The sequence below is a fragment of the Tenebrio molitor genome, chromosome 1 (assembly GCF_963966145.1).
Source record: "Tenebrio molitor chromosome 1, icTenMoli1.1, whole genome shotgun sequence".
In the NCBI taxonomy this organism is placed as follows: domain Eukaryota; kingdom Metazoa; phylum Arthropoda; class Insecta; order Coleoptera; family Tenebrionidae; genus Tenebrio; species Tenebrio molitor.
Genome location: NC_091046.1, coordinates 10,772,918 through 10,792,412, shown reverse-complemented (window position 1 = coordinate 10,792,412; position 19,495 = coordinate 10,772,918). Strand labels below are relative to the sequence as shown.

General features: G+C 34.6%; 1 protein-coding gene and 1 long non-coding RNA gene across 3 annotated transcripts in view; both read left to right on the top strand.

Annotated features, from left to right (window-relative positions):
* hig (hikaru genki) overlaps positions 1-19,495 on the top strand; it is a 177,911-nt gene that overhangs the window by 74,871 nt on the left and 83,545 nt on the right. For both annotated transcript variants that reach the window (XM_069053161.1, XM_069053152.1), the window contains exons 2-3: positions 6,008-6,214; positions 16,765-16,856. In XM_069053161.1, coding sequence (XP_068909262.1) covers positions 6,008-6,214; positions 16,765-16,856 — 299 coding nt within the window. The remainder of the gene's footprint in view (positions 1-6,007; positions 6,215-16,764; positions 16,857-19,495) is intronic.
* Positions 17,857-18,598, top strand: LOC138134744 (uncharacterized). Its single transcript, XR_011160808.1, has 2 exons — positions 17,857-18,366; positions 18,418-18,598. It is a non-coding gene; the product is annotated as an uncharacterized lncRNA (long non-coding RNA).

Genomic DNA, 19,495 nt, shown 5'->3' with positions numbered 1-19,495 from the left:
TCGCTTCTGTTTTTACATCCTTCTACACTGCAGCCTGTCATTGTTGTTATTTGACGAACGGCAATGAATGTCACAATGACGTATATTTTAATAAAATAAATAAATAGGCTGTGGTAAAAGTGATCCACCAATCAAATTGGATCACGCTGTTTGCCCTACTCTTAGTAAACTTTTATATAGGTACACTAGGCTCAACTAGCACCTGAGATCTGACCATCTCCACTTTTGACTTTTGTCACTTTCATTTAAAAAATAAATAGCGAGATCTCTTCGAGGCTATGATTAAAATAAATAATAAATTAAAATATAAAACCTAATTTTTGTTCCCATATCGCCTACTACGTTTTTTGTCAAATTATTTACGTTCATTAATTTCAACTTTGAAGAGTAAAATTAGTAAAATAAAACTGCTTGTCGTTCGTTGTTCAAACAGTATGCATTACGTAGTCTTATTCATGATTACAAAAACAAAAATTTGCACCAAATCTGCAGTGGATCATCATAAGTTAACAGAGGGTATAATTTTTACCATGCAATTCCCTGCGGCAACAGTTAAAAAAAAATAAAAGATCAACCAGAAACTGTGGAGGAATTAAGGGCAAGAAAAACACGCGAAGAAATTTTCAAGATCGCTTGGGACATTGTCTAGCAGTCGAACACTTTCAATATTTCTTTTAATAATTTCTGTTAATTTGTTGAGTTATTTGTGCGTTAACGTTTTGTTTTCTTTAATAAATAAATGTTTACATGTTCTGCCTTCCAAAAGCTAATTTAATCATAGCCTCGAGGAGATCTCCCTATTTATTTTTTAAATGAAAGTGACAAAAGACAAAAGTCAAAAGTGGAGATGGTCAGGTGCTGGTTGAGTTGAGCCGACAAGGACGCTATTCTGGCGGCCGCTCGACGTACTATTATTCCGGCGCGCTATAAATTATTTTTTTCACAACTTTTTCGACAGTTTAGGATATTGAATTGTAATCTATCCGATAGTTTAAAAAATCTTCCAACTTAGATCCAAAAATGGTTTGAATATTTTCATCAGAACAAAAGTTAACAGGGGGTATAAGTTTTACCATGCAATTCCCTATGGCAACAGTTAAAAAAAATGCACTGTATACAGGGTGTCTCAGCTAAGATTTTCGAGCTTAATATCTCTGTTATTTGCCAACGGATTTTGAAATTTAAAATGCAGAGATGTTAGACGGTGAAGATTCAATTAGTAATAATAAAATTACCTCAAGTAAAAAAAATTTAATTTTAACACATGTTTCTTTTATTGAAAATTAAGCGTAATTATTATTATATTGTTAAACATTAAAAAATAGGTGTCTGCACAAAAAATTATATAATCGCTCTTCTGATTCGACGAAAAAATTTGATTTTGTTGTTAAAAATTTAATGTAAAATTTGAAGGTATTTGAGCAGTTACCTTTTGAAACAATTGATGATTAATTGCCAAGCAACATTTTGTACATCCTTTAAAGTCTGTCAAAATTGGGCGCGCTTTATTAGAAACGTCAAATTGTGAAAATTTATTGAAAATACTCTAAAAATAGACTACAGCGGCAGAAATTTCAATATTGTTGAAAAAAGAAATCATTTTTACGTATGGAGAGTGTCCTAAGAACTTCAATGACACAGTTCGTTTTTTCGTGGAACACTATCCAAATGTAGGCTTTACAAAATGTAAGGTTAAGAGAGTCGTCAATTTATTTGAAGACACAGGAAGCGTACTATCGCGGCCAAAATACTTTGGTCGTCACTTTTTGACACTTCAAATGTAAATCAAATATTAATGTCAATATACATGACAATTTCAAATTATTGTTGTCAAAAATATGGCACCTCCAGTTTTTGATAAATATAGAATCGTCTTACTTGCTCCTGAAGGTTGTCTAAACCGCGACCATGTTGATCTTTTGCTTTTGAACCCTGCCTCCGCAGCTGGGATTTACCCCACCCCTATGACACTGATAACATTAAAATAATTTTGACACTAGTAAAAAATAAGGTTAAACTTCCTAAAGTTTGCTTTACAATTGAATGTCATTTATGTCACATTGACGACCAAAGTATTTTGGCCGCGATAGTACGTGAACTAAATTACCTTGCTAAAATATCCAGATCGTGTTTTAGTCCTTTGTGGAAGAATTAAAGCATCTAGTATAATAAATTACGTCCAAATGTCTTTAACTTTGTGAGTGTTTGTAAGGTTAGAAAGATAAACGTCAAATATGTCACCTGCATTTGTGCGAAGAGGGGTGACCAAAATTTGGCGATAGTGTGCGCATTTGTTTAATACGCGTCTACGTTTTTGCATTTGCAGCCATGTTTAACACAGTTTTTTGCTTTTTTCTTGCAAACCAGACGTCTTTCAAGGACGAGTTTTTCCCTACAGCATTTTTTATTGACGATCAATTTTTTGATATAAATCTTAAGTGATTCAACATTTTAAAAAGGCATGTAAAAATTACGTTTTTAAGACTTGAGTTATTGCATTACTGAAATTTTATTCTTCACCGTCTAAAATATCTTCATTTTAAATTTCACAAAAATCCGTTGGAAAATAACAGAGATATTAGGCTCGAAAGTCTTAGCTGAGACAACCTGTATATACAGGTGTCCTAATATTAGAAAAACACTAAAGTTATGTTTTTTTAAATGAAACCTACTCAGTTTGGATTCTATGCTAAATTATGAATCAAATCTATAGAGGTCGTTTTTACTTATCTACCACCCTTTTTGATCTATGGCGTCTTTTTTACCAGAATTTCCAATTGCAGGGATCCCTTCGAAAATTCGTACCTTCCAAATCGTTGCACATAAATTAAAATAATTGACGCTGTTTCATTCCTGAATGTTTGCCGCATCTGCTGAATGTTTACTTAACAACCTGCTCAGTCGCATATGCCTACTACGATTTTTTAAACATAATAAACTAGAAATGTTAAAAACTCAATTTTTTCAAATGGCACCCCGTATTTATTATTGCACTTGTCGAAAGCTTTTTTAACGAGCTTGTCTTTAGCGGAAAAGTTGCTCCCAATTTAGTGATTATAGAATGGCACCCTAGATTTTCACATTCGACTATACAAACGTTATACCGTTGGAAAACCAGTTTCGCAAAACATACCAACACAATTTGTAAGGCATGCACAAAAATCCTTCCGCATTACTGCAAAGTGTGGGAAGTGCCATTGCCATGCCTTAAGGCAGCAATTGTTTTTGATCGTGACGTCACAGTAAAGGCTTCATCGAAAAATGAATTAAACCTCCACAATTTAATAAAACCAGTAAAATTTTTGGTTAGCACCCTTTTTTTAGTGTTTAGGCTTTACAATTATTACTGCTTCGTGGAGTAAAATGCCATTAATGACGCGAAAATTATCATTTACAAGTGAGGTTAAGTTTGTGTATTTATTGTTTTTGTGTAATTTTTACTTTGTGAATCATTTAAATACTACCAAATCACAACAAATGTTTCTTACATGTTAATTATATGTGTAGCAAATATTTTTTCAACTAAATTGTACTTACAACGACTTACAATCACGAAAATGTTGATAGGGTATAAAAATACTTCCCATGGTTTCAACGTCTTTTGCGACGTTCGATGAACATTAAATACCCTGGTGTCAACTGAAATTATTATACCGAGTGGAACAAAAGTATCAAATAATCGCTGTAACTTTTTAATTTGAAAAATTATGAAAAAATGTTTAATATAAAAATTGTTTGGTTTATTATCATGCATGACGTTCTTGATATTGCATTTTATTACTTAGTAAGTTAATTTTATCACCTTTGTTTTTTTTTTAACTTTATTCTTTTTCCCCATAATGGCAAAACTGTATTTATGAATACAGAAAGATATTATTATATGTTTGAAAATCACACAAAAAATGTATGGGTGCTATTTAAAAAACCAAAGTTGGTTCATAGCGAAACAAAAGAAGATAGGAACAAACTAGAAGACCAGATGATGCAGGATAATACACCAATCAACTTTTATATTAAACATTTTTTCATAAATTGTCAAATTAAAAAGTTACAGCCAATATTTGATACTTTTGTTCCACCCTGTATACGCTGTATACACTTGCCACCAAGCTTTTGCTTATCTCACAATTTTCAATCTTCCATAAGAATGATTAAATTAATAGTATATTAAAGAACGAGTTTTATAAGGGTTGATTTGGCAAACGAGTCCCAAGAGTAGAAAACGAGCCGTAGGGGAGTTTTCTATGGGACGAGTGCGCCAATGCCCTTATAAAACGAGTTTTTTATGTTATTTTTTAGAATTTGCACCCTTTTTAAATAAAAAAATTAAAGTTTCAAATTCTAGGGAATTTTGTATTAATTGGTGATTCGTAATTCAAGGTAACAGATGCAACTACATCTGCAACAGATGTTAAAAAGTAGAGTTTGAACATTAATATTGGATACACTGAAATATTGATAAAAATCTAGAGATCTATTAAACCCCGAGTGCTTTAATAGATAGCCATAAACGACTCCAAATTAAATACAATAATAGACCTATCAGAAACGCAAATTCTAAAAATACCGTATTTGATACTTTCTGAAAATGTAAACAAATTTTGACGTTTGGCCTTCCTCGTGACGTCACACGCTATATGGCTTAAGGCCTGGTTCTCTAGATGGCAATGGAAGTGTTGTCGAAAATTGGTTTTGACATTCAAAAAACTATTTGACACAATCATTTGAAAATCCATGACTACCTTTAACCAAGATAACTTTTGATATCTCGGTATGATAATTACAAAAACGTTACAAATAACTTTTAAATCTCATTCTGCTCTGGTGAAACCTCATGAATGCATCGAAGTAGATAATTTCTTCTCTACTAGAACTGATTACAAAATCTGTTTTTTATTGTAAATATATCCAATGAACAAATAAATAAACAGTAATTGAATGTGAAAACAAATATTTCGTAGTTACTTCATCTTGACTAGATGCTACCGCTTACTTGAATCTTTCTGGATTTCCTTGTTTTACACATAACAATAGAAACATAAACCATCTTGTGTTGAAATAACTGAAGTGAGTAAAATTGGAAATGAAATCGGGAAATAGAAGAGATAAATGAAATTCTTTTATTTTCGCAACGAAAACGACTTCATCATTTTTAAATTAAGAACTGGCTCGCATTAGTATTAAAATCGTGATAATTTATCATCCCTTTGCGCTTTCCGTTTCATATCTGTGTACGGAAATACATTTTTCATTTATTGCAAGTGACAGGAGTTGGAACTAAGAGTTCAAAAGTTACAACATATTTTATAAAGTTGTCTGATAGACGATATTGAAAATGTCATTCCGACTCATACTACATAAACACCTGAAATTTGCTTGCTTGCAGGATACCTTTACAAAATACACAAAACTTATGACCTTATGTACTTAAAGCTATTTGTCGTTTTAAACTAATTTAGAATGAACTAATCTCACATTCAAGATCCTTAAATTTTTGACAATTACACATCTGCATTAAATATTTACACTTACCATCAGTCTACATTTATTTTTAATTACCTGCCGTTAATCGTAGCGGCCAAAGAGAATTCAATTTCATTGTAGATTCGAAGTTTATCACATCTTCCAATAAATTCTCTCTTATCGCCTTAAATGCGAGGAAATACTCTCAAGCACATTAGCACAAATCGCACTTTTGGACGTTTAGTACGTTCGATTCTTATTAATTAGCCAATTAGATTTAAAAACCTACAATGAACTACGGACCTAACAAAAAATACTTGAATTATGCGAGATCTATAATTTTATTGTACAAATGTCTAAATAAAATATATTTCTCTGAAATTTTTAAGGAAACACACTGAGGGTAAACAATACAGCTTAGACGCTTATAAACTTTAAGCTTGTACTGATTCCATTAAGCAACACTGTCAGTGTTGAGTGAAGTCGCACAAAAAATAAAAGCTTGTCTCTGATTCAATAAATTGATTTGGCTTATTTTTTCCAGATACGTCGTCTGACGCCTGTCCCCCTCCTCAGCTAGCCCTGAATGGTACAGAGACTGAACAGGGGGAGATCAGAATTCGAAAAGACTACACTCACATTCGCGAAGTGAAATTTTCCGGTTCGATAGGTCCACTGGGTGAAAAGCGTCTTTGCAAAATTAAATGCATCGGGGGCCAGTGGGTGGGTCCTCTGTGCGTCGATAATCACGGTAAGTTTTTCCAGACTTCTCCACCGTTAACGTCTGGAAAAACAATAATTTATCCCGCAGCCGGCGTAAGTATGAGAGATGGATCAGTTCGTTTCGGTGTTTTTTGCCATTATCCAACATAGTTTTCTTATTTTACGTCAGTGTATCGGTTTACCTCATTAAATTACACGAATAAAGTACTGTGATGTCTTCCACTTGAGTCTGGGTTGCCGATAGATATTTTCGACGAGCTGCTTATCGGTTATGCTCAAGAACAATTACAAGGCTACCATTAAAGTTTTTTTTTTGCAATATTTACATTAAATTTTAATATCAATTTCAATTTAGTCTAAATAAGTAAATACATACATTGCAAAATAATATGTTCTAAATAAATATTAATTGATTTATAAATGAATAAAATACAGTATTTAAAAAAATGTTCATCAAAGTATATTTTGGAACCATAAGGCACTGCCTTTGATAGCACAGTTTTTTAGATTTTATTTGATAAATATCACATTTTTATCCTCAAAAATTTGACATTTTCTAATCTGTGAAGGCGTTTATATTGGGTGTGTCAAAAAGGACGGACAGGCGTTTCAGTGGCGTAGCACAGCATAACATAGACCCCGATTTACCAAAAACTGTTTTGCAGCTTTCAATTAAAAAAAGACTCAGAAAGTGAAAATGAAAATGGCAGCAACGCAATAGATAACTAAAAACTACGGTATGTAGTTGTCATGGTTACATTTGGTCGTTGGTCAAGACACCTAATAAATTAATAACAGTCACACTGGAATGCCTTTCGTTAGCTAAATGCTGCGTTATTTTCTGCGGCACCAAGAGCTCCTCAACTCCATATTACATGTTTACACATTTTGAACAGCCACGGTATTTTGATTTTTACACACTTACCAAACTATCTTTCATTTTATCGCACGGAGTGTGTAAGCTAACGTGAAAATTTTAAGCTTTCCCTCCAAAAAAAGGTTAGCTTATCATAAATGAAATCCATTTACATATACTAAGACAAGATACCGCTACCACTGATACGCATTGATTTACTTGTTTTCTGAAGCCTGATGGTGCCATCTTGTGGTGTAAATCGTAATCATAACATAACTTTCTGCCATTTCATTAATCATTAATCAAATGTCGGTATTTGACAGGTTGTGCAAAATTATTGGTTTAGTAATGAATGGGTCGTCGGCCAAAAAGATTACTAACATTACTAATGTAGTAGGCATTTTACATCGCTCGAGTTTTGTTAAAACACTCCCGCTGTGCGGTCGTGTTTTAATCAAAAAACCTTGCGCTGTAAAATGTAGCCTACCACATTTGCGAAAGGAGTTGAGGAACAAATGAGTGCTTGAAGGACCTTCTGCAACGAATCTTTTATACTATTTTTTCTATTTTGCCGCTTTATACCATTTTATAAATAAAAAAATTAAAATTTTAAATGTGGGGAATTTTGCGGTGGTAGGTGACACTTTTTATGTGGCATAATTTTACGTCAGATTTTTTTTATTTTCGCATTTGATGTTTGAAAATTAATGCTGAAGAAAGTTTATCACTAACGCCGCCGCAAATTAGGCCAATTGCAAAAAAGACGTTAGAAAATTTACTGCCGCAGAAGTCCAAATCCTAGAATGAAAATTAAATGTTTTGTTCATTGTTATTTATTAATTTGCTTTGTTCTCTGCGAGATTTATTTTTTGACGTCTGTCAGTTAACACTTCAGGCTACCAACATCAATACAGTAAATTTTACTAGTCTATTCTAACACGCCAACGACCTATTAAAGCGCTCAAATGACGTCATTTGGGTGCTAGAATAGACTTATTCTAAACGCAAAATCGAAAAACACATTTATCGGAAAAATAATACATGTACTATTGCGATAATTAAATTTTGGACATCATTTTTCTGTCATACAAAAAAAATTACTCTAAACCATGCTTTATTGAAATTGTCACACATGATTGATGAAATTGTTGTCAAATTTATCTACAATTTGTCAAAATGAGCGATGACAAAATATTAAGTTTATAGTTTTTATTTATTTATTTTCTGTTTTTTATTAATTAAAATTTAAAACCTCGTTTTATTCCATTTGTCTGATTTTTAAAACTTCTTGAATGTTTTATTGGTAAATCTGACATTCACATTTTCAAAATTGACACAACAATCAAAATTCAGGTTCTTAATATACAACGTGTAACAGAAATAAGTACAACTGGTAATAGAACTCGTCAAAAGGAACAACTTTTCTATCTACCATTTTGCCGAAAAACGATGTTTAATTACAAAAAAAAATTGGAGAGATTTTTCACTAAAATAACCCTACGCCACTAAATACTGCAATGGCTAATTGAGATCAGCGCTAATATGAAAAAAACATACATTTTCATCCAGAAAACGTGTTTTAACGCCGAAATCGAAGTTCAAATAAATCTACCCGTATAACAAAAAATCCACTTCGTAAGAATCTGGTTGTTTCACGTTTTTAGGTAGCTTAGTTTTGGAGATATGAACGGTTTTAGGAAAATCTTTCCTATTTTTTTAAGCCACTACGCAACGTTTTTCGCCAAAATGGCAGAGAGAAAAGTTGTTCCTTTTGATGAGTTCTATTACCAGTTAAAATTAATGTACTTATTTCAGAAACACCCTGTATAAAGGTTGTTTTAGAATGTATGACAGCACGTGTCCAAAATTTATTGATCCCGACTGTAAATGTGTTCTTTTACACTAAATTAAAGTGACGTATGAATACTTTCATTTTAAAGTAACTGTAAAAAGAAAATATTGGCCGTGCGTGCCACCGATGTTGTAAATATCCCTCAGAAATTTACAATATCCGTCGGAAAATCGCAGCTACCTTAACCTGAAGAGAAAGGCAATGGTGTGTTTACCAGTTAGGGAGCCGAAAATACATGTTACAATGTGTATTTACCTGCGGTAAAACTGATTTTGAAAACAATTTGAAAACCGTCACAAATTAATTGACTATATTTAAATATTATTCTATAAACGGTGACCCATCGAAAAGTACCCACCGAAATTTCCTTAAAAACGACTTTATAACAGAATCTTGGAAAGTGAAAAGAAGAGACGCATTCCTTGATTCTATTATATTGCACTTACCAACCTTGTAGCGTAATACACTATGAAAGCATTTTAAAACTATACCAAAATAATTTGGTTTTATTTCATGTTATTAAAAAAACCGCACTAGGAACCACTTCTGTCAACCAGGAAATCTGGTGAAATTTGATGAACCACTAGGCTTATTGATTTCCTGACTACTTATTGATATACGTATTAATAAACTGCATTTGGTGTCTACGAGTATAACGGTTATCGGAAATGTTGTGTCCAGAAATGGTCTCTAGTAACAGCATAAGATGCAAAAGTTCCATTTTGCTGAAACTGAAGATAACACTACCCGACATGATTTTTCTAACTGACCCAACTATGAGAATTTCTTATACCTTTCATTTATTAGAACTATATGACATCCGATTTCCATATTCCATCACGTCACGTTTGCGAACTAGACACCTATGAACATTTTTTATGTACTCGTGTGTAATAATATATTCATTGTAAATTCATTTCTTTTACAAGCATGAAGAGTACACTAGAAGGTGCAAAATTAAGTAGGCTTAAGTTGTGTTTGGCATATGTACCAGTGGATATGGTATCCCGCTATGATGGGTGATTTTTGTTGGGTTCTTCAAAAGGAAGATGATAGCCCGCATAAAAGAAAAAAATAAATTTGTTTTGTATTGGATTGTACTGGTACTTAATCGTCCTTAGTCTGTTAACAATGTGCAATAGAATTATCATTGGTTTTTAAGTTTTTTTACTGTTTTAATAAAAATAACATTAATGCATATGAGTTGTCACATGTTATTCCTAACTCGGAATCTAGACGTGCTAGAATAAATCTGTTGACGTTTATAGAATCAACAGACCCTAATTACCCCAGATTAGGTGTTTTTACTGCAGTTATAAAAAAAAATTCAAAAATGTCGGGTAGTGTAATTTTCGTTATGGGTTTCATAGAGCTCTATTATTTGCGTTGTTGTAACTCTCGAAATACTACAAAATCTTAAAAATCCATTTGAGCAAAGATTTTCTTCCTACATGGAGGCATAATATTTGTAAGTATTTTAAACATACCAAAGATAAGACTAAGCGAAATCAGCAAAACAACTGAAAAGTCAGATTAAAAAAAGCTCCAACAAGTACTATCCAGAGCAAGATAAGTAAGATGAAAATAACCTAAACCTCGAAAAATTGGCGACAATGAGCTTTTCGTCATTCTTTAAAGTAACTGATACGAGTATATTCAGGAAATGTCATTATTTTGATAAAATATGGCCATAGCTTTCAGACTTGTAAGACTTGTTCTGATCAATAAACGATGTACACTGACCGGCACAAAAAACGACTTAAGTACTTTGAATTTTATTAATATAATTAAGTAATTCGTTGTCTTAGAAAAATTTTTTTATATCATGTTGTATTGATAAGTGTTATTTAAGTTATTCTTTGCCAAAGAATATCCGACAAACAAAACATTAAACACAGCAAATAAAAGTTTAATAAAAAAAATAAAAGCAATTCTTCAGAAAAAATTTAATGTTATGAAAAATTGCCAAAATTTGAATAGCATTTTGAATTAGTATCTCGTATTGTCACATTAAATCTTTTAACACGTAAATCAACAGACAAAAACACAACGTGGAAGTAACGCAAATTTTCTAATAATGTATTTAAACAAAACAATTCGGTTGCCATGGTGATCATAGCACTCCCGATCATTGAAAATATCCCAATTTAACTATAATAAAGAAAAATACACACAAATATAATTCAAGATCATTTATTAAAGAAATTATAATGAGTCGTTTTTGTGCCGGTGAGTGTATCTCTAAAATTTCAAAATGTCGAACAGACACTGATAGAAAAAATTTTTGCATCAGTTGCATCACTGAATCAGTTAGTCCAACATGAAAAGAAAAAATCATAACCAACTCGGTCCCAAAAAGATCGTGAATGCCTAATACGTCTTGTTTTTTTTTTGTATTAGGTAAGTACACCAGTACCAGAAATACCAATTTCTTTAGATACAAATTTACCTTTCACCTCATAGTAGGCCTTGAAGAGTCGATTGTGAATGCACTATACGGATTACGGATCACCGATTAGCTGTTTAAATCTGACGTTTTACACGAGTGGTGCGTTCACATCGACTTTTCAACGCCTACTACGAGGTGAAATTTAAAAAAACACCCGATACTTGCGCCACGTCTTGGTCTATTTTGATTTCATGTCACTGAACACGCAGACATAATTTTTTTAAACAAGGGATATTTTTTTCTTTCTTTCTTCTATTGTTAGAAATCACTTGATTAACACACTAAGGGCCGGTTTTTCAATCGATGATTAATTTTTGGTTAAGGTTTAATTTGTAATTAACACAATGTTACCGTTTTTCAACCTATGATTAACAAAAAAGTTCATGTTAATTCTTGATTAACTTAATCATACGATGTTCTGTGAATTAATCGGAATTTAATGATCAACGTCAAAAGTGACATTGCCGATTTATTGAAAATTTATTATTAAAATAGTAAAACCATGAGCAAAGAATAATGATTGATGATATTTATGACGTTAATGCTTATAGTAGTGACGAAGAGCCACGAAGGCCAAAAACTATACGCTTTAGGCCCAATCACTTCAAAGAATGGGACCAAAAAGATTTTTTTAGTCGCTTTCGTTTGTCTTCGCGAACAGTAGAAAGATTGTTACAAAAAAAAGAAGAAGCTATTTCCTATCAAACTAGCCGATGAGTGTTGTGGAGTAGTCTGCATCAAATTCAGGGGTTAAAATACCAGCAAAATTTTTATTTCAGAAGTGACTGTCTATCGCCTCAAAATCTGTTGCTTTTTAGTCTGTGATTTTATGCAATAGGAGCGTGGCTAGAGACTTGTGGTGTACACAAGTAGAGCTCTAGCGGCGTTGCGTCCAAATTATATTAAAATCCCCCCAAACCGAAATGAAATTAACGAATGTAAACAAAAGTTTTTTATAGTACTTCTAGATATAAGTGAGAACAGAGTCAATTGCTTTATGGATGTAATTATCCTTGGTAAAATGGTTAGAGATTGATACCCAACTGTTAGGGCACAATAAAAGCAGTTGACTCTGTTCTCACTTATTTCTCTTTAACACAGCAAGATTTCCTAATTGTATTATAGGGTGCCACGGTATTTTTCTACTTTGGGTCGGCGGTTGGCAATTGTTGCCGGTAGCTCAGTCTTGGGCGGGGTAAGCGAACGAATTAGCCAGACCCGAAAGACAAGAAGATAAGGGCGCCAGGATCCTCCGGCACTGATGCTTCGGGAGTATCCGGATCCGACGATACTCCGGGGCCGATACCCGAAAAGAAACACACGTGTCCCAGTTAACAAATTTAATCAAATTAGATCCTCTGGTACAATAAGTATTTACAATAAGTGAACATTAAAAAAAAATAATGTGTACAATTGATTGTTGGTAAAAAAAAATGAAATTACTGTTCGATGTTCGATTGCAGCAAACAAAAAAAATCAAGGAACGGTCCTGACCGGTAACGCACAAAATAAATTAAAACTAAAGATGAAATTCCTGCGAGCCGCCGACGATACTTGTACAAGCTCGGTGCGACCGCAAAACAAACGGTATCGAATTAAAACGCAACTCTTAAGTTACCGGCGTCGGATTTACAAATAATATTGTCAAAAAAAGGTCTGAATTCCAAATTACACACACACACAAGATAAAACACGCGACACAAGAGAGAGAGACAGTAAAACAAAAGAAGAGACGTTATCTCCTTGCCGAAAAACGGCTGCGGCCTCGAGAGAGGAGATACCCGGCACGAGCAAACTGGAGGCTCTGTTCCTGTAGGCGCGATATGATATTCGGGAACGATCTGACCTGAGCCTCCTGCGTCGTCCTTCGGCGTCCTGTGGGGTTCGCGGCTCGGCGGTCCTGCTGCCGTTGAGGCCGCTGCTGATTCCGGTGGAGATGAAAAAAGAAGGCCAGAAAAACAGGAAACTCGACGGATCCGCTGGAACGGGTCCGGCAAAAGGTCCTCGTAAGAGATCCGCTTAAAAGACCCTTTCATAGAAAGAAGAGAACGCCATTAGGTAACGTACGACGGGAAAACTGTGACTTACTCAGTCGGCGTGAGGTCTTTTTTTTTGGGGCGACGAAAAGCCAAAAAAAGTCCGTGACTCCCAAGATCCGGAAATTCCGATTGAGTTGGGGTTCCAAAAGGTACGCTATCCAGCACGAAACGAAGAACCACGCAACTCTTCTGACGGGCACAGGAGACTTCGTGAAAATCCCGAAAATCGGTGCGATCCACAAAAAGAAACGCTGACACGAAGTTCACCCAGTCACGGTACTTTTGCGAAAGAGGAAGAGTGGCATCGAAACGCGAACTTATCGCCTTGCCCAAAAAAGGTCTAACCAGTCTCGGTGAAGGAAAACAGACCTTAACAGCTGTCGACCGAAGGAATATCGTGAACCGACAGGTGCGTGCGTGCTCGAATTTTTGACGCGCGACAGCGGGACCGAGATAGGTTAGAAAAATCAAAACAAAGGCACCAAAAGGCCTACGCCGTCGATCATCGATGAGAACCGTCGATCGAGACCGTCTCCAGGTGTTTTGGGAGATGAAGAGAGTTCCGTGAAAGAAGGAGAAAAAAAAATGTCCAGGGACGAGAAGGTGAAGGGAATTTATGGAGTTGGTGTCAAAAAAAGGGGAGGGTAAGTGAACGGTACATTCAGAAGACCTACTCAACTCCGATAAACTCTAGGCCGTGAAGAAAGAAGAAGATAGGAAAGAGCGAAATTTTTCTGGCGAAGGGCCAAGGTTCGCGACCTGACAAACCCGACGGTATATAGCTACCGTCCCGCTGAAATTGTGAGGATAAGGGCACGATTCCAGCTGCCTCTTCAGCTGGGGCCAAACGAAAAGAAAACGAAGAAAGCCGACAAGGAAAACCAAAAGAGAAGGCAAGGTAGAAAGGATTAACGACAACGACAAGCGAACGGGAGGATGAGGGATCGGGAACGAAAGAGACACAAACAAAACGGTCGCGGTAACATGCGATTACTCTCAGCCTAACTGCGAGCGAGAGTTTACTGAATTCGTTACTTTTAAGGTTACTTTCGAGGTGTTCGAGTAACGATGGTGCATCCCCAAGCATTAGTGGAACCCATGGGCCTTCCACTCCGGCCAAATCCGCAAAAAAACGAAAAACGAACGGAATGAAATTTTCGAACCGTGACAAGGGGCATAGACTGTAGAAATACAATCAGTAGGTGGAGAAAATGCGGAAATTGGGATTGTTTACTTTACCTATTTGTGGAATTTTCGCATTTTTTCTGGCTAGACAGCCGCAGGGCGTTCTCCTACATCGTTTCCCACCACTCAAACCTTGTGCAAATGAATTTTCCTAGCCCTTTAGACATTGATCAATGATCATTGATGCGACCTTGAAACACAACAAGAGAGAAAAACAAGGGCATTTGCACAAGGTTTGAGTGGTGGGAAACGATGTAGGAGGACGCCCTAAGGGTGTCCACAAGTAGCTAAAGTAAACAATTACCTAAATTTGAAATTGTTACAAATCACAAACCACCAAGTTGTCAAATTTGACAGAAAAGTTAATACCAACGTAACAAACTTTCAGTTAATTTTCAATTAGCTAATCATAATTGAATTTTGGTTTGAAAAACGCTATCCATGATTAATTTGAAATTAATCAAGAAGTAATGATTAGCAAATCAAAATGTTAATCATCGATTGAAAAACCGGCCCTAAATCAATTTATGCTAAGTCGAATATTAAACGACGTTTTAACGTAATTAAACCGAAATAAAGCTACAACTTCGTCTACTTAGCAGCAGAGAAATCCCTTAAAAACTAAATGAAAACCTTCCCCTTGCCACAATAAATTTAGGCTTTAGCAAGTTGCCTTTATTTAATTAATGGTTGTGAAAAAAGGGACACACAACGATTTGTCGATCAAGATAAAGTTAAATGAAGGTAGAGAATTAATCAAAATGGTGAATTGACCAGACGGGGAGTTAAAGTAGCAAGTCATTTCAGAAGTTGGGGTCATTCTTCACTATCATAGTGGAGAAAGGACCAGAATGAACCGTTTCTTAATTAACAGACGTCTAAGTAACCGCACAGAATTTGATAGAATGTTTAACAGAACTGTCAGGGTTACGATTAGATTACACAAGCTATCTAAATTAGAAATTCAACTAGAATATGCTTCAACAAACAGCTTCAGTTAGCATCAATTGTGTCAGAGTGCAAATAGGCATGAGCAACGATCAGACCATCGATGATTGAAATAAGTAAATTGCATTTTAATATTTTATTTCCGTCGATTGAATGTGCAACTCTGTCGCCGTTCAACCCTAAAATTGCAGTTTGTAAAATTGTTTGTTGTTGTTGTTAACCAGCAAAGAACGCAGTCTTTATTTGATTGTACCATTGGAGATTAGTTGTTGATCTGCGTTAAATAATAATTATCGTGTTAGATAATCAGAGTGTTAAAACCGAATGTACTAATATTGTTGGGTCGTTTATCATGCGGGATATAGATTTCAAGCACACAATAAACAATAGATTTATCTGAAAATTTATTGCGAATATAAAAAAGCCATTAATAACGAAGATCCAGCCCGTTCGGAACAAAAACATTGTTCCAATTAGCAATGGTTTGATGATCAGGTGCGAGCTGAAATAATTCCGGTGGAAATCCGGCTCCTTGTTTTCCATTACAATTTAAAATTTCCTTGGCGTGCAATTTCCAACGAATGCATTAAAGAGAGAACAAACTTTCCTTCTAGAACTTTAAATCGGTCAAATTTAGAAAAGTTACACTGAACAGGGAATACGTAATATCAGCGGTTGGCTGTCATACCAAGCTGACAACCTAAAACCTAGCCGGACGTCACATGGCCCAGGACGAACTTAATGCTGCCGTTAGACATTCGAAAATTTATCGCAGGTAATTTAAGCTCTGACACAATAAAAAAACATGTATAAAAAATTATGCAGGAAATTGAAATATTCCCGAGGGAGGTTCCTCTAAGTGTTTTATTTGCTCTGAAACGGACCCAGGAAAAGGTCGTCGGGGTGAAATGAGTCCTGCATAAACTTTATTACGTTGCATTCCCCCCAAAATGGCGATGTTTACTTCCTGTCGTGTCGTATTAAATTGCCACCGCTATTGCCCCATTAGTCTCTATTTCATTCGAATTCAGATTATGATGTTATCCGATGTGTATGATAATCACTCCTAATGGTACAAGACGTATTGTCCCTCCCACATTAATGCGATTAGCCGACAAAAACAACGTCGGTCATTCGCTCCTCTAGGAAAAACACGATGACGTAAAACACTCGTCTCGTTTGTCTTTTTGTTGTTGAATGGAAAACCAAAATAGAGGATGTGAAATTTTACCTCTTGTTCTCGTTGCAGATAATGGCAGGTTCCATCCTCTCTTCAGGAGTTGTAAGCTGGAATACATCAACCCCCACTTGGTCGTCACGTTCAGGAACGTTTCGATCCACGTGAGTATCAAACGTTTTTTGCACGATTGCTGTGGCTTTTTTCAGAATGGAGAGTGGGTGCCCATGTAAAGCTTTGAATTATTTCGGAGACAAAATAAGTTTTTAATCACAGAGAAACGCCAGCCCTAACAAGCTTTTCGCAGACTAATTAAATATTCACATTAATTAACCAGTGTTATGTAGTTACATACTCGTACTTATTTTTCTTTGCCAACGGAAGACTATTTTTATATAGACGAAATAATATTATGTTGCAGCCGCTATTTCGCCGGTAAAGAGCCCACGTTTGTAATCATAATTTTTTATGATGTGACTGCGTTTAATTCATCCCTCCTAGCGCCAACTAATACGACGTGGGATGTGTCTGAAAGCATTCTCTTACCTTTCCTCACATTAAATAAAATGCAGTATAGCAAGCAAATCGACAAATTAAACGTTGAATGAACCGAAAATAATTAGTTCTTGTTAATTTTAAATATCTTCTAATAGTGTAACTCCAAAGAATGATTAAACTTGACTTGGTAATTTAGAAATTTTCATTTAATACTTTACAGTAATCTGAGCTTTTTCCAGACGAGTAAACTCAATCCAAATGAAATGAAATATTCTTGAAGAACTGTTATACTGGATTCTTATTAATTAATAACCTATCTTTGTTTTAAGTAAATAGAACAAACAATAGTTAATAGGTATTTGGACACGATCCTACTACGTGAATAGGTTTGCCCAAATCTTTTATTATGGGAGATTTAATTTCGATTTTCCTTGCTGAAAGTAGCTTCAGATGTTGTTTTCTTACTCCAGCTAATACCTAGTATATCGACTACGTGCTGCGATTACTAATAGTTTATCTGTAAATATTGATAATTTTGTTTCTACTGCACAAAACCGAAAGAAATTATTAAATTCACTGTAAGCTTTGTCGTTGATGATTTACTGTTTGTGTTTAAATGGAGACAAACATTATACTCATAGATGTGAACTAGGCGGTGTTTTTGAGTTGGAAACACCAAAATATAAGTACACGAAATGATTAATAGCTATTAACATACCTAGCGATGTTATGACTATCATAACTACCGCAGATGTCGGTTTGAAATCCGAGCTCGTAGAGCGAGGATTTTAAGACATCTAAGGTTGTTATGATTCATAACATCCGCGGTTTGTTCAATAGTTTACCGGTTTCAGAATAAGCCGAAGAGAATTTAAAACAATTAAATCCCAACACTCGTCTTAAAATAGATTGAGTTGATCGCGTTTGCATGATATGTTCGAGTGTCATAGTTACATTTGGTTGTTTATACAAACAGACATTTCGCAAAATGAGTTTGAATGATAGTGTTTTACCGAAAAACGTCGTAAATGAAGAACAACAAGCTTTAAATAGCTTAATATCGGCCGAAAGGCAGGAGGTACTTATCTGAAATCATAGAGACACTCAAACAAGGGCAGGATCTAAATAAGGTTACAAGTGTAAATGACAGTGATGTTGGCGTATTTTCATGAACTGGTAAGTGCTCATAGTGTTAGTTTCGTAGCATATTTATCTTTTTGTTTATAGAGTCGAAGAAATATAGCCCCTCTGCCCCTCATCATTATGGACGTAGGCACTACCCGATGCCCTATGCTATGAAGTGCAGTTCATTTTTACTATGGCAGAGTTCCGTCTATTTAAGTAATTATTGTTGGTTTTAGTTCAGATTGTTTGAATTAATAATGAATAAAGTTAGATATTGTCTTCATTTGTTGATTGTTGTTGACATGTCACTACAGCATAACTGTACTAGTACAGTTATGACTCACCTACCATCCAACTTTTGTGAATGTAAACCAACGCTTAACTATACTGAAACCGGTAAAAACTTAAAAAGAATATGTGACCACTTTTTCAACAATTTTCTATTTTCAACCTATATTTAATTATATTCTTCATAGGACAATAAAAGAATCGCTGATTGCAGAAAGGATACACGTCATGTTTTCTAGCATTTTGTGATTATTACTTGAAAAATCACTAAGTCTTAAGCGAGTAAAGCAAATATTTGGGAAACCTGCTGAAAAGGATGTGTTGCAATATGTATTTGATTTTTGATTGAAATTCCATCAATTATCATACGCAAGTCCCAAAAAAACAATTTTTTTGCGTGTCTCTCAAAATTTCTGTTTACTGACTTGTACCCTATCTGCAATCAGCGATTCAAAAACAGAATCAAAGAAACTGAATTAAAGTACGTATCTGTTTTTTTTTCTCAAAGAACGACCAGTAGCGCGCGCAATTTACACCCAAAATAGAGCTGGCAACATTATACATTTTTGGCCTATGGTGAAAAATGTCATAATATAAAAATTGAGGTTATGTAGAGATATTAGTAGCGCAGCATGTTAATAAAGTTAATAACAACTAATTTGAGAGTTTAATAAATGTCTCACATTGCGATACATTTTTATTAACACGTTCAAATTTTAAATGACAGGTGTTGGCAGGCACAGAAGTACAGAACATTAGCAGATGTAGCCACCAGATATAATTAAATTCCCTACATTTAGTAAAACAGATATTAATTTTGATGATAAATATCTAAAAAGATAATACTTTTGTTCTACTCTTAATCTTAACAGGTGTAATATCGGGTGTTTTT